The sequence below is a fragment of the Myotis daubentonii genome, chromosome 7 (assembly GCF_963259705.1).
Source record: "Myotis daubentonii chromosome 7, mMyoDau2.1, whole genome shotgun sequence".
In the NCBI taxonomy this organism is placed as follows: Eukaryota; Metazoa; Chordata; class Mammalia; order Chiroptera; family Vespertilionidae; genus Myotis; species Myotis daubentonii.
Window position 1 is genome coordinate 6,719,171 of NC_081846.1, and position 13,929 is coordinate 6,733,099.

The 13,929-nt window shown below is 46.4% G+C and overlaps 1 protein-coding gene across 6 annotated transcripts in view; it reads right to left on the reverse strand.

Annotated features, from left to right (window-relative positions):
• The window catches only part of ANKRD44 (ankyrin repeat domain 44), a 229,537-nt gene that overhangs the window by 15,558 nt on the left and 200,050 nt on the right, over positions 1–13,929 (reverse strand). For all 6 annotated transcript variants that reach the window (XM_059702637.1, XM_059702635.1, XM_059702634.1 and 3 more), the window contains exons 18-21: positions 10,260–10,461; positions 5,732–5,819; positions 4,344–4,461; positions 2,659–2,875 (exon numbers count right to left, since the gene is read on the reverse strand). In XM_059702637.1, the coding sequence (XP_059558620.1) occupies positions 2,659–2,875; positions 4,344–4,461; positions 5,732–5,819; positions 10,260–10,461 (625 nt within the window). The remainder of the gene's footprint in view (positions 1–2,658; positions 2,876–4,343; positions 4,462–5,731; positions 5,820–10,259; positions 10,462–13,929) is intronic.

The following is a 13,929-nucleotide window of genomic DNA, read 5'->3' on the forward strand; positions in this document are numbered from 1 at the left end:
TGGGGGCCCTCAGCCACTGGTAAGTAAAGAAACCCAATCCTCCAGTAGCAGGGAGGGACCAAGCCAAGTTGAGAAAGTAGAAAATTTGGCTCTTCCTGGTCAGAGCCAATGACGAAAGAGGACTGTAATGAAAATGAAATGTTGTAAATTAGAGCACCCCATAGTTTCTGAGTGAAAATGTTTTTAAAATATATTTTTATTTATTTCAGACTGGAAGGGAGCGGGAGAGATAGAAACATCAATGATGAGAGAGAACCACTGATCAGCTGCCTCCTGCACGCCCCCTACTGGGGATCAAGCCCCTAACCTAGGCATGTGCCCTTGACCATGGGACCCTTCAGTCTGCAGGCCAATGATCTATCCACCGAGTCAAACCATCTAGGTGAAAATTTTAATATGAGAATTGCAAATGGAAAAATAAAATTATAGAAACAGAGTAGAAAATATATGGGGAAATATCCATATAAACTTACAGGTGGGAGACCTTAAGCAGGACTGGAAACCTAGATCCCAGCAAATAAAAATATGACGGACTCAACTACACAAACGTTCAAAATTTCTGCATGGAAAATGACATCATAAACAAAGACCAGAGACAAATGACAGGCTGAGAGAAAACACTGGCAGCACATAGCACATGCAGGGAGGATTCCCATCTCTACGACAAGGCACTCCAGCAAACGCATGAGGAAAGATAAAACTCATTAAAAATAAGCAATAGATGGAAAAGGTCATTTCCAGAAGACGAAATACCAATAAATAAACACACTGTTAGACAGGGAAACACAAACCAAAGTAATGAGATAACCTTTTCTGCCCTTCACACTCACAAAAAGATGCTATCTTCCTGAGCTGGCAAAAGCTTGGAGGAAATATAGGTCTTATACACGTCTGGGGGAGTAATAAATTACACCCTTCTTGCAAAGTAACATGGTGTAAAAAACACACATGTCCTCATCCAGTTTCCCTTCTGGAAACTTATCGGACAGAATTAAGGTACATGCTACGAATAGACACACAATGAAGCCTCGTTTGAACAGGAAAAAACCTGAAAACAATCCGAATGTCCATCCCCAGGGACCCGGTTGAATAAATAATAGACTGTGATACACACACACCTACATTGATTTATCTGCTCTGCAATATACTAAGGAGATCAATCATTATCGATACACAATAACTTGCAGGATATCTGCGATAGAATGTGCATAGAAGTAGATGCGGACAAAACTGACTCCCCGCCTGGGTCCCGGATTTCTCTTCTGCTGTGACCTTCGATCAGCCTCACTGAGCAAGCCTATCAGAGCCTTGTAGTTGATGATTATCAGTGTTCCATAAAACCTACCATAAATGTTTTTGTTAGTAACTGCCAGAATGCCATGGCAACCAGAATAAATATTAACCTGGTGATAGGATCCATTATGAACCATCTTCCGTCGCAAGACCACCAGGAGGTATGGCCCCTGGTGCCACTGCATTCTTTTTTTAAAAAAATGTTTTTGTTGAATTTAGAGAGAGGAAGGGAGAGGGAGAGAGAGAAACATCGGTGGGAGAAAAGCACTTATTGGCTGCCTCCTGCACGTCCTCCACAAGGGTGTGAGCCTGCAACCAGAGCATGTGCACTGACCAAGGATCGAACCAGTGACCTCCTGGTTCACTGAGCCACACCGGCTGGGCACTACTGCACTCGCTGACTGCATTCTTTGTCCCTTTGTCTTGTCAATCATTAGTACCTGAGTTATACCATAAAAAAGTACTGTAACAGGGGTCTCTTAGCGGAGAATCATCTGTGCAGAGTGCTGGGTTGCCTGTCCGCTCTGACCCTACCTCCCTGTAAGGAAATGATCCTGTAATCCTTTCTGTTACAGTCTATGGAGTTGCCTACATCGTTTTTCGTTTGCAGACATCTTCTTGTTCAGGTGGCCATTATACCTGTGCCCCACCATGTTAAATAAACAATAGCAAAAAAGAAAGTTATAGAATGATAGTTGTTCTATGATTCTAGTTTAAAAAAACAGATGCACATACATTTGTATTTATATCCTCAAGGGGAAAGTATTAAAGGTACACACCAAATTACATCAGAAAGCGAGTTTGGAAATGGAGACCTAATTCTACCTTAGACCTGTCAATATTTTTGAAATTTACGATGAGCTTGCATTTCTTTTTTACTCAAATAAGTGAAATAAGAAATGTTAGATCTTCTGAATTATAAGTGCGACAAAATAAATGGGGGGAAATGAGATATAAAAGAGGAAATGCCCAAAGACAAATCAATCACCTAGAAGTCTGACTGGTAGTCAACCGTAACAGGTCTTAGCTGTGTTATTTTAATTCATTGTAGGGTCCCTGGTTATATCATGTAGCATCAGAAACCTTCATTAAAACTGGATATTCATTCATTAGAAGTCCTGATTAGGAGTTTTATGTTATTAATTAGCAAAAAGGGAGAAAGTGAATTTTTATTCCATTGAGGCATCACAGTAGCCAGGAAGGGCAACATACTTAAAAAAACAACAACAGAAAAAAGGTGTCTCAGATGCAGAAAGATTGGAAATCAAGGTTGACAGCGTTGTGCTGCTTTCCCTCCCCTGAGGTCCCAGTGGTGCCGGGTTCAGAGGGAACCCACTGGACTCAGTTGCACGGCAGTCCACTCACCATTGTAGCAAGCCCAGTGCAGCGGCGTGTAGCCCTGGTTGTCCTTGAAAGAGCAGTCTTCCTCCGACAGGGCCATCTGCAGCAGCTCGCTCAGCCACGTGGCGTGGCCGCGGGCCGCGGCGTAGTGCAAGGGGGTCCTCCCTCTGGCATCTTTGCAGAGAATTGAGACTTCTTCCTCCAGCAGCATTTGCACACATTCCTCATGACCCGACATGATCTAATCGATTGCATTGAAAACACAACACAAAAGTCAGAGGGGCAGCCGGCTCGGGATGTGAAGGAGGCGGCTGAGTGAGGCTGGGCTCAGAGTCAGAGGACATGCGTTCCCGGGCCTCACGGGAGGACAGCCCAGCCAGATTCATAGCAGGAAAGTCCGTGTGGACATCAGCATGTGGGAAACATCTCGACTCTCCAGACATAACCATGAACGGTACTACGATATAGTGGAACACATGAGCGTTAGAATCAGGAAGGTGTGAGCTAAATCCTGGCTTCCCCTGGGAAAGCTTGGACAAGTCAATTCCCCTCTCTGTCTCGTTTCATTTCCCTGGGGATAGTCATAAGGCCCCCACAGGCTGTTGTGAGGACTGACGAGATGAGGGACGTAAAGACCCCTGCCTGTTGCATGGCCCACAGGAAGTCCCCAAGAAATAAGGATGAGGATGATTACTTTGACCACTGAGAGTTTCTCTCCTGTTCACTGGCCATGGCGGTTGGCACCAGCCCCAAAGAGCACTGTTATTTCTGCTTCTGTTTGATTTCGTTTCCTCGGCATGCTTTAAAAAACAACTCAGCAGATGTATACAAAGAAATGTCACAGGATACATACTTCAGGCGGGGAATGGGTCAACAGTCAGACATGGCATGGCTACTCAACACTAAGCAATCACTGGAATAAATTATGGCACCTGCATACAATGGACCATTAAAAATGATAGAGCAGGAAAATATTTACTGACATGGAAAAGGTCCTTGATATTCTAAAAGAAAAAAAGTAGGTTCCAAATAGTATCTTCAGTATTCTCTTTTTAAATTTTTTTTAAAAATAAATCTGCCCTGACCGGTTTGGCTCAGTGGATAGAGCGTCGGCCTGCAGACTCAAGGATCCCAGGTTCGATTCTAGTCAAGGGCATGTACATTGGTTGTGGGCACATCCCCAGTAGGGAGTGTGCAGCAGGCAGCTGATCGATGTTTCTCTCTCATTGATGTTTCTAACTCCCTATCCCTCTCCCTTCCTCTCTGTAAAAAATCAATAAAATATATTTAAAAAAATAAATCTATATATAGTAAAGAAGATTTGGTATATAAACAAACAAAAAAAAATGGTTATCTCCAGGAGGTAGGATTACTAGTGATTGTAACTGTCTTCTCTGTGCTTTGAAAAAATACTTTGCAAATTTTCTATGCTGTGCAAGTATTTTGTCATCTGAAAGTAGAAGCAATTCGACCAACAGCAGGAGTTCGTGGTTCTGTTATCACAATCGACCATGAAATTGCAAGAGCAGGACCTCAGAGTACCCGCCACTATTTTACTTTTGCAAAAGATTTTGTTATTTCTTTTAGGCAGATTGAGGTTCATTGGTTATCCTGGGAAAAAATCTTTCACTAAAAACTCATATGGGAAGTAAAGAGGAAGCATGCTCATTACACGATGGCTTGACTGTGGCTGGGGAAGACGTACGTACCCCTCTGTGCAAAGCTGTGCACCCCATGATGTCAACAGCATCTACATTTGCTTCCTTTTCAAGTAACAATGAGACCGCATCAATGTGTCCATATGCGACTGCCAGCATCAGTGGGGTTCTAGGAGAGAGAAAGATTGGCTTTTTAGAAGAAAATTAAAACAAAATACTCATTACTTCCAGTGGGAGGAACTCCTTCTCTTTGTCACTCTGTCTCTATCTGTCTCCATCTCTCTCTCTCTGGCTATATAAACTAGTATATATGTCTCTCTCTACCTCTGGCATCTAATGGCCACCTGGAATGGTGCCAGTGGGATGACTGATGTGGGTGGGCCGGGAAAGGCTCCTTCTCAGGATGGTCACTGCGATCGCATCATTTTCAGAAGCATTTCGAGATATCAACTGAGCAGGGAGACCCTCTCGCTCCTATCGGAGTAGTTCGACCTTCACAGAGTTCTGCGTTGGCGTTTGCTCCGTGTTTCACTTGACCAAAGCTTGCTGCCTTCCAGAAAAGCCTGGCCAACACAGAGGAAAGAGCAGGGAGCTGGGGCCCAGGAGGGGGCATCCTAGCTCCCACTTCGACACTGACTCACATGCGGGGGGGAGGCACTCGTGCTGGCTCCGCCTTTCCTCTCTGTAAGAAGACTGGGGCAGGAACAGGCCATCAGGTGGGAAGGACTTGGGAAAAACAAACCCAAGGAAGGAGGCAAATATGAAGGATTTTTATGATGGAGATAACTTCTTGAGGCCATTGCCATTGTTAATATGAACATGAAAATGTAGCAGCTTCAAAAGAGGGTAAAATGGGGAGGAAGAAGGAGCCAAGGAGGACTGTTTTTCAAAGGCCAGGGCACATGGCCCTAGGCATACGAAGCTGGCTCTTTTTCATCAACACACACACATACACACACATTCACACACACATACACACATACACACACACACATATATAGACACATACACACATACACATACATGCGTGCGCACACATACACATATGTACACATGCACACACATGCACACGTGCGCACATATATACATACACATACACACATACACACGCATACACACGCACGCACATACACACACACACACTGCACTTAGGTAGAATCTAAGTCCCGTGGTGACATTCTTTAGAGTTAATAGAGCTATTGTAACCATCATAAGCTGCGTCTTTTTCCATATGAGCAACCGTAGCACTACTTTTGCTGTCCCTGCATATACTGACACGAAGCTACCTCATTAGTCCAGGGTCCTCAGCCAGTGCATTTCACCCAAATATGTCCCCCCCAACCTCAAGCTCAGCAGTCAGCCCTCCCAGGGGCTAAACCAACCAACCATCACCCACCGTGACGGAAATCAACCGCCGGCCCGGACCAGGGGGCACTTACTGTCCTTTGGCATCTTTCACGTCAACCACTTCCGGGTTGTCTGCGATTTCTAGTAACAGCCGCAAACACAGGGTGTGACCATTAATCACTGGAAGAGAAAGAACGGCATTCTGTTCACAGACCCACACGATCACACACAGCCCTCAGAGTGAAGTCTGCTTGGTCTTCAACCTGCTGTCCCCACATTCCAGGTCATACCAGCTGCCGGCTCTGTGAGCCACGAGGCTGAGTTCACTCATCCATCTTCTCCGTTCTCCCCAGCAGGGCCCCTTGGTCCTTACTGAACTGGTCCCTGGTTCATGCCCTGAGGGTTATTTTCCCTTAAACATGATGTCCTTTTTTTCAAATCTCTTTTTTTTTCATTTCTCCCCACTTCCCAGTTCCTTTTGCTCTTCTGAGAGAGTCACACAATAGTACTATGTAATCCGGTGTCCTGCCTGCCTTCAGACCTTTTTAGAAAAAAGGAAGAAAGGACAGGAGAGGGGAGTGGAGGGGAGAGAAGGGAGCAGGAATATGATAGAAGGAGGGGATAAGGAGGAGGTGAAGCAGAGGAGAGGCGAGAAGAGGAAGGGAGAGAGCGAACAGGTCCTGCTAATATTCCCTCCGTCACTGTACATTCTGCAGGCATCCAAGTAACCGTTCTGATTGATGCGCGGTGACTTACAGCAAACCCTCAGGCCGGGGAGGTGTACAGAGGCTGCCCACTCACTGCTCGTTGATTGACAGCCTGGATGGGCTGCCTGCAGGGGCACCTCTGTCCCAGAGTTCCTCAAACCACAGCCTGACAGTGTCTCATGCATGCAGGGGGAAGGGCAGGGGGGTGGGACTCTCCATCAGCCTCACACTCCTGGCCCCCTGGCCTCCTCTCCCCTCCCCTCCCTTCCCCTGCCAAGGTCTCCTTTCCACTTCCCAGGTGTTGCGGGTCCTCACCCCTAATCACCAGCGGTCACAGCGAGGGCTGGCAATGGGCAAGAGACACAGCCAGGACACTGCTGCTGGCCTCGACTAGCTCGGGCACATTACATGGCACCCGATGACAGGGGCAGAAATAGAATATTGGGGGCCAGCTGTAATTGTAAGAAATATGAATCATGCCCTGTTCACCGGGATTGGTTTGTTCTGATGAAAGAGGGCACATTCTAACCTGGCTGGTTGCACGTGGGACCTGGGAGCTCACCTGGAAATGCAGCCCCCTCCCCATCGGGAGTGGCCTGTTGTCGTGGGAAGATGAACAGCCTTGTTGCAGGAACCAGAGCTGCCAGCCCTGTGAAGACCCCCAGCCTGTGCGTGCCATGCCGCAGGCCTTTGCAAATCTCCAGCCATTATTACCTGCAAACTGCCCATTTGGCATACCCTTTTGCTTACTTCCCCATGTAAGCTTTGTCCTTTTACCCAATATAAGCAGCTGGTTTTAGGGGGGGAGGGGAAGGGCAGATTTTTGTGGATGACCTACTGCTCCCCATGCTGCTGGCAGTATTGGAATAAATGCTCATATATGATGCAGCCCTGTCTCTGCTTCATTGGCTCAAGCAGGGACAGGCAGCCCGGACCCCTTGCTGGTTATACTTATGCGCACCAGGCGCAATGCTTCCTGCGGGTGGGTGCTTCGGGTGCTGGGAGGCAGCCTCCCAGGACAGTCGGGGTGGGAGCAGCTCCCCCCTGCAGCTTGTTGGATGCCACCCACAGCTCACACAGACATGGCTTCCACTCGGGGAGTAGGCTGAGGACAAGCAATGTGTACGTTTTCCATCGTGACCTTTTCTCCCCTCTGAACGGTGAGGACACTGCAGCATGCATTGCATTTGCCTCCATATGGATGCGGAGAGAGAAGCGAATAGATGTAGATGCAGCTACGTTAGGTTAATGAGGGCTCTTGGAAGAGCTGCACTTTGCAGTCCTTTTATCGAATGCCAGTCAGGAGAGAATGCTAATTCAATGACACGTTTTTCAGGGACAATGCATATTAGAATGAGCTCACGTTCACCGACACCACTCAGCTGAGACACAGGAATAACGCCCCCCACATTCTGTGGACCGCTGCTCTCGGCTCATTCTCAGGTACATTTCTGTATCTCAGGAGGAAATCTGGGGACTGGAACACAGGCATTGCATTGTGGTAGCCGTTGGGTTGTTTTCTTTGTTTTAGTAGTGCATTCAACCTGTTACCACGGTACCGCCTGTAGGCGAGCAGTTTACTGTATGCTTAAAAGGAAAGGATGGGCAGAGGACTGGCAGCTAAATGCTGGGGCAATGGGTCCCCAACGCAGAGGGAGGGTCAGGGGAGTGTGACTGATGCCTCCTTCTTCATCAGCTTGACCTCCTTTACAGGCTCATAACCATCATAGTTCCAAGGATATTTGTTTTTTGGCTAAACAGAAAAAGGGAAAAATCATCTAAGTTCCTATCACTGAGCCAGTGTGTTGCAGAGCAAACCAATACCCACAGTAGTGTGTGTTGTGTGTGTTTTTTTGGGGGGGAGGGGTACTGCTTTTTGGACTGAGCCAATAGCCCTCAGGTGAGTATAAGGCCCCCTTCGTGGAAAAGTGCAGCCAAAGTGGAATTCCTGTTGGCTCCCCACACTCTCCATTTCCCCAATGGCTAACATCTCCTTGGCTGTGCGGGGCCAAGTCCAGCTTTGTCTTAGGCTAGCCCCGCCTCCGCTGCTCAAAGGCCGTAACTGCCATTGCAACTAGCTGTGCCCAAACCTCTGACATCCGTTCTGGCTCCTGCTCCTCACAGAATTCCCAGGATTTGAAACAACAACAACAAAAAGTTGGCCTTTCAAATGAGTTGGAAGAGATTCAGGGTAAGCAGATTCTGAAAGCACGGGCTAAAGCTTGCACGTAGCAGACATGTTGTGGAGGACAGAGTCGAATGACAGCCTGTGTTGCCCAATGAATGACTTGAGGGACATCCAAAAGGAGTGAGTCGGCTTGACCACGAGGGGGCTCCATTGGACCATAACCTATGCAGTGGCAAATGAGTGACCATGGTTATTTTTCATGGTTCACTGTTTACAAGAGCGATTCTCCACAATGAAAAGAGGCCCTTTGTCGTTGTCAGGGAGTACCTCGTAACTAAGGCAGGGTGCTTGCCTTAAGAGTAGGCAACCAATATTTTAAAAGAACTAAATTTGAACTTTAGAATAATGCCAAGGATGCCTAGAATATCAAACTGTATAATGCTTTACAACAATACCAAAAAAACTGAATGTGGGTAAAAAAATAAGAACTGCAATTTAACCAACCACTGCTGACCTCATGACTGAAGTTTTTTCCCCCCAGGAATAATTGTTTCCAGGTAATTAGGCAACAGCCATGTTTTGTGTGTTTTTTCTACTCCACATTGTTTTTCTTCAGTGGTTTGGAAATTCAGGGTTGTAGGTGGAAATTCTTCTACAAAGTCTAACATTCTGATAAAATTTTCCCAACACGATCATTAAATCTACTGGAAAACCATCTTCACTCTTTGCTTCTTCAATACACTCATTTAATGGTATAAGACAGTTATTTCTCATCATAAGACAATATTTACGATCCTGATCAAAGGCAGATATCATTGAATCCTGACTCCAAAGGAACATATGCCCTCACTGAGCTAGAGGCTCTCCCCATCACTTTATATCTGTGTGGACCTCTAGCAGGGTCCTGATACAGTTTGACTGTATGTGTATTAGAGAAAAATCCCAGAAAAAGACAATTAGTTCCTTTTTGATATCTACATGCACTTTTTAAGAGTCCCTTCTTATACCCGATGCACCAAGAATCAGAGCAAAAGCTCAGAGGCCTCCTTTAGGCTGGCAGAACGGTGTGCTGATTAGTCCGCTGTCTGATGACTCCTTTTATGAAACAGCCCTGAAATGTCATGAATTTCCCACTTTAAAATGCTGTGTGATTTTGTTCTTTGTGACTTATCTGAAGGTCACAGTAGGCCTTGCCCTTTTTCAGAACGTTCTGTGATGACTATTGGCCAAAGGCTCTGCACTCTCTTTTGAGTTAAGACCGGACGGAGCACGGAGGATCATTAGAGCTAGATTTACAGCACTGTACTCTGTATGATACTGTAGTAATGCACACATATCATTCCACATTTGTCCAAATTCATGGGACGCACAACAGCAAGAGTGAGCCCTAATGGAAACTATGGACTTGGGGTGGGGATGAGGTGTCGATGTAGGCTCATCAATTGTAATACATGTACCACTCTCCTGGGACGTTGATAATGGGAGAGGCTATGCATAGGGGGCAGGAGGTGGGTGGGAAGTCTCTGTGCCTTCCTCTCAATTTTGCTGTGAACCTAAAACTGCTCTAAAAAAATACATCTTTAAAGGAGACGCCAGGGCCCATCTGGCCAGAGAACACCGATCACCTCCACGTGGATGGGAAGCCAAGGGTTTTGGAAGGGTGTAGGCACGCCTGAAGCAGAAAGAAAATGTTTTAAAAGTTGGGATGGAAGAAGATGCTGCCAACCTTTTACTCAGCTTACGAGTCGGCCGCGGAACGCTAAGCACTCTCTGGGCGAGACGCACCTGAGGCGTGAAGTGGGGTCCTTTTGGTGACATCGTCTTTCACAAAGATGGATGCCCCCTGGTTGACCAGCGCTTCCACGCATTCCGTGTGGCCCTTGAAGGCAGCCAGGTCCAGAGCGGTGCGGCCCTTCTCGTCCCGGATGTCCAGGTCCACCAGGGACTGCAGGAGCACTTCCAGGGCCTGGTGGTGCCCATTGTAGGCCTGCAAAGGGGAAGCCAGTGACACGAGTGCTCGCTCGCCTCGGACCCCACCGCTCCCCCAGTGAGGGGCGCGGCCTCCAAGGTCACAGACAGAGGCCACCCCAAGGAGCGCGTCAGACAGACACTCGGGATAAGGCAAAACACAGGAAACCAGCCCTAACCGGTTTGGCTCAGTGGATAGAGCGTCGGCCTGCGGACTGAAGGGTCCCAGGTTCGATTCTGGCCAAGGGCATGTACCTTGGTTGTGGGCACATCCCCAGTAGGGGGTGTGCAGGAGGCAGCTGATCGATGTTTCTCTCTCATCGATGTTTCTCTCTATCCCTCTCCTTTCTCTCTGTAAAAAATCAATAAAATATATTTTTTAAAAACCAACCAAACAAACAAAAAAACAGGAAACCAAACAATTAGATTGAAAAATCAAAATGCATGAAACCCACAGCTATGCATGAATTCCTTCGTGCCCTTTCTCTTTTGTCAAATAATCTGCCCCAGAGGCACTGAATGTATGAATGGATTCATGTATTTGTATCTATCGATCTACTCTCCCAATGCAAACCAGCAGCTGAATGAATTACTATATTCTTATATTCTTATATTCTTATATTTGCCAGTTCAGGCTAACCGTACTGACATGATCCGATTTTTTTTTTCCTCCGGGAGATTATTCTGTTAAACCTGGAGCAAAAGGTTACCAAAAATATGTGGTCTTCATAATTCAACAGAGGCGTACAGACCTTGTTGCGGTTGAATATTTTCATTTCTAGCCACGTGACCCTGGGTGAGTTTCTTAATTTCACTTAGTTTGTTTCCTTGTCTATAAAAGGAGAGCAATAAAAGGTGCCTCACAGGGAGGATTAAAAAAAAAAAGAGAGAAAAAATCACACAGGCTTTGCATCATACCGTGTACACAGTTGATGCTTCCTCCTCTCCCCTTTACTCCCTCCACTGATTACAATGAAAACAGACAAAAGTGTGGAAAAATGTTCTGTGTAGCAGCGCCAAGTTCTGACTTATTATGAGGCCCTACGCTATGCTAAGAGAAAGAACCTTCATACTAAAAAACAAAAGTCTGAAAGCTTATTTTTATTAAGTCTATGAGGTAAAAAGCATCCATGTACACACAAGAGAAAGGACATTGAAATAAAGAACAGAAAAGGTGTAGGAATCCAGAGAGCAGGGACAGGGAGGAGCAGGGAGGTGAGAGAGAGGAGGGAAGGCCAGTCCTTGGAGTCCTCAGCCCAAGTCCCCTGTTTGGTCTCCGGCACCTTTCATATTTCTTCTGTGGTGATTACTCAGGCACCATTTATTTGAAAAAGGGCTCAGCACAGAAAAAGGTTAGTTTCCTTAATATAACAAGAGCTCTTACAAACCATTTTTAAAAACTAGAAAATGTGCAAAGGGCATAAAGAGGCAGCTCACAGAAAAAGAAAAGGTCAGTGAACATATGAAAAAAAAACCCGTATATTTTATGGTACTATTTTTTTAACTACCAGATTGGCAATGATTAAGTTTGGTCATGTCCTGTATTAGTTAAGAGCGGTGGAAAAAGCAATCTTATACTCTGTTGGTGGGAATATAGATTGGTGTGACATTTGTGGAGAGCAATTTGACAAAACCTATCAAATAAAAAAAAAATACTAAGTTGCAAACACTGCATAGAGCATGACCTCATTTATACAAGAAAGCAAATATATCCAGATATATACATGTCTTTATATGTATACTTCTATATTTATAGCAAATTTTAGAAGATTAGGAGAGAAACTGTGAACTTCTAGAAATGAAAAGTAAAGTAATGAACATATGGACATATGGACCTTATCTTTTAAAAAATTATTTAAATTGTTTCCTCTGAGTATTTTTTTGAATATATTTTTATTGATTTCGAGAGGAAGGGAGAGGGAGAGAGAGGGAAATAATCACTGATGAGAGAGAATCATCGATTGGCTGCCTCCTGCATGCCCCCCACTGGGGATCAAGCCTGCAACCCAGGCATGTGACCCTGACCGGAATCTAACCCGTGACCCTTCAGTCCACAGGCCGACGCTCTACCCAATGAACCGAACCGGCCAGGGCGGAATATGTTTTTTAAATAGCACTATTGCAGGCAGTGTGCTGAGCACTCCAGCTATAGCCTCTCATTTCATCGCTGCAAGCATCCTTTTTATAGATGAATAAAACAAACAATGAAACCAGCAATGTTCACTGACTCAATAGCACTTAGCTAGTACATGACAGAGTCGGGATTCAAAACCCCAAATCTGAGACCACGAAAACCTATGCTTTCAGGCAACGTCTTATCATTTCCCCCCAGTAATTCCACTGAAGTGACTTTCAGACAAAATACTTTTGTCTCTACGTGTTCCGGGGCGGAGAGCTGATTAACAAGCATCGGATCAGAAACTACACTCTTCCCTGGAAGGCCTGGCGTCGGGGGAAGTGCCCCGAACGAGTGATGAAGCACGGTTTGCGCTCGGGAACGCCCAGGCCGTCGCTCCTACACCGCACACGGCCTTTCTTGAGACGGAGAACCGAATCCCTGCCCCACCTTGAGGATCTGGACTTGCTGAGCAAAGCGTAACTGCAGAGGCTCCCGGGCCTTCAGTCTAAAATCAACTCTGAAGCGACACTTGGGCTGAGCCTTTGCTCTGAGCCAGGCAGCACCTGTAACTGTCACGGCCACCCATGGTCTGAATGCTATCGCGATCCCCACTTGACCCACGAGGACACGGAAGGACAGGGACATGGGCCAAGCGGCCCGGGGTCACACGGCCTCACATGGGGAGCTGGGACTCAGAGCACACGGACCCCGAGCCCCGGCTGGGGCCTTGGCATGAGCTGCCATGGAATGGGCGCCACAGGGCCAATGGCTTTGTTTCTTTAGCTTTTTATTACAGGACAATTCCAACTTATGCCAAGAAGACAGGCTGGTGTGATGGATTCCCATGTACCCATCACCTGGTCTCTGCCACCACTGACTCAGGCCAGAGGTGACTCTAAGCCAGCCGTGGGCACACTACGGCCCACGGGCCGAATCCAGCCTGTTTGAAATGAATAAAACTAAAAAAAAAAAAAAAAAAAAGACCGTACCCTTTTATGTAATGATGTTTACTTTGAATTTATATTAGTTCACACAAACACTCCATCCATGCTTTTGTTCCGGCCCTCCCGTCCAGTTTAAGAACCCATTGTGGCCCTCGAGTCAAAAAGTTTGCCCACCCCTGCTCTAAGCAGATGTGGTAACAGAAGCATTGACATCAGGGTGTAAATCCAACTGTCTCACCCAGGGCTGGAGTCTGTGGCTTATTTGAAAACTGACTTTGCATAACACTTCCTCTCACTTTACACTGTAATGGGTGAGGGGGTAAGAGATCCACCGAAGGACTCGTATGCATGCATATGAGCAAAACCAATTGACACAGACAGGGAGAGGTAGGTGAGGGCACGTGCTGGGGTGTGGGGGCGGCCA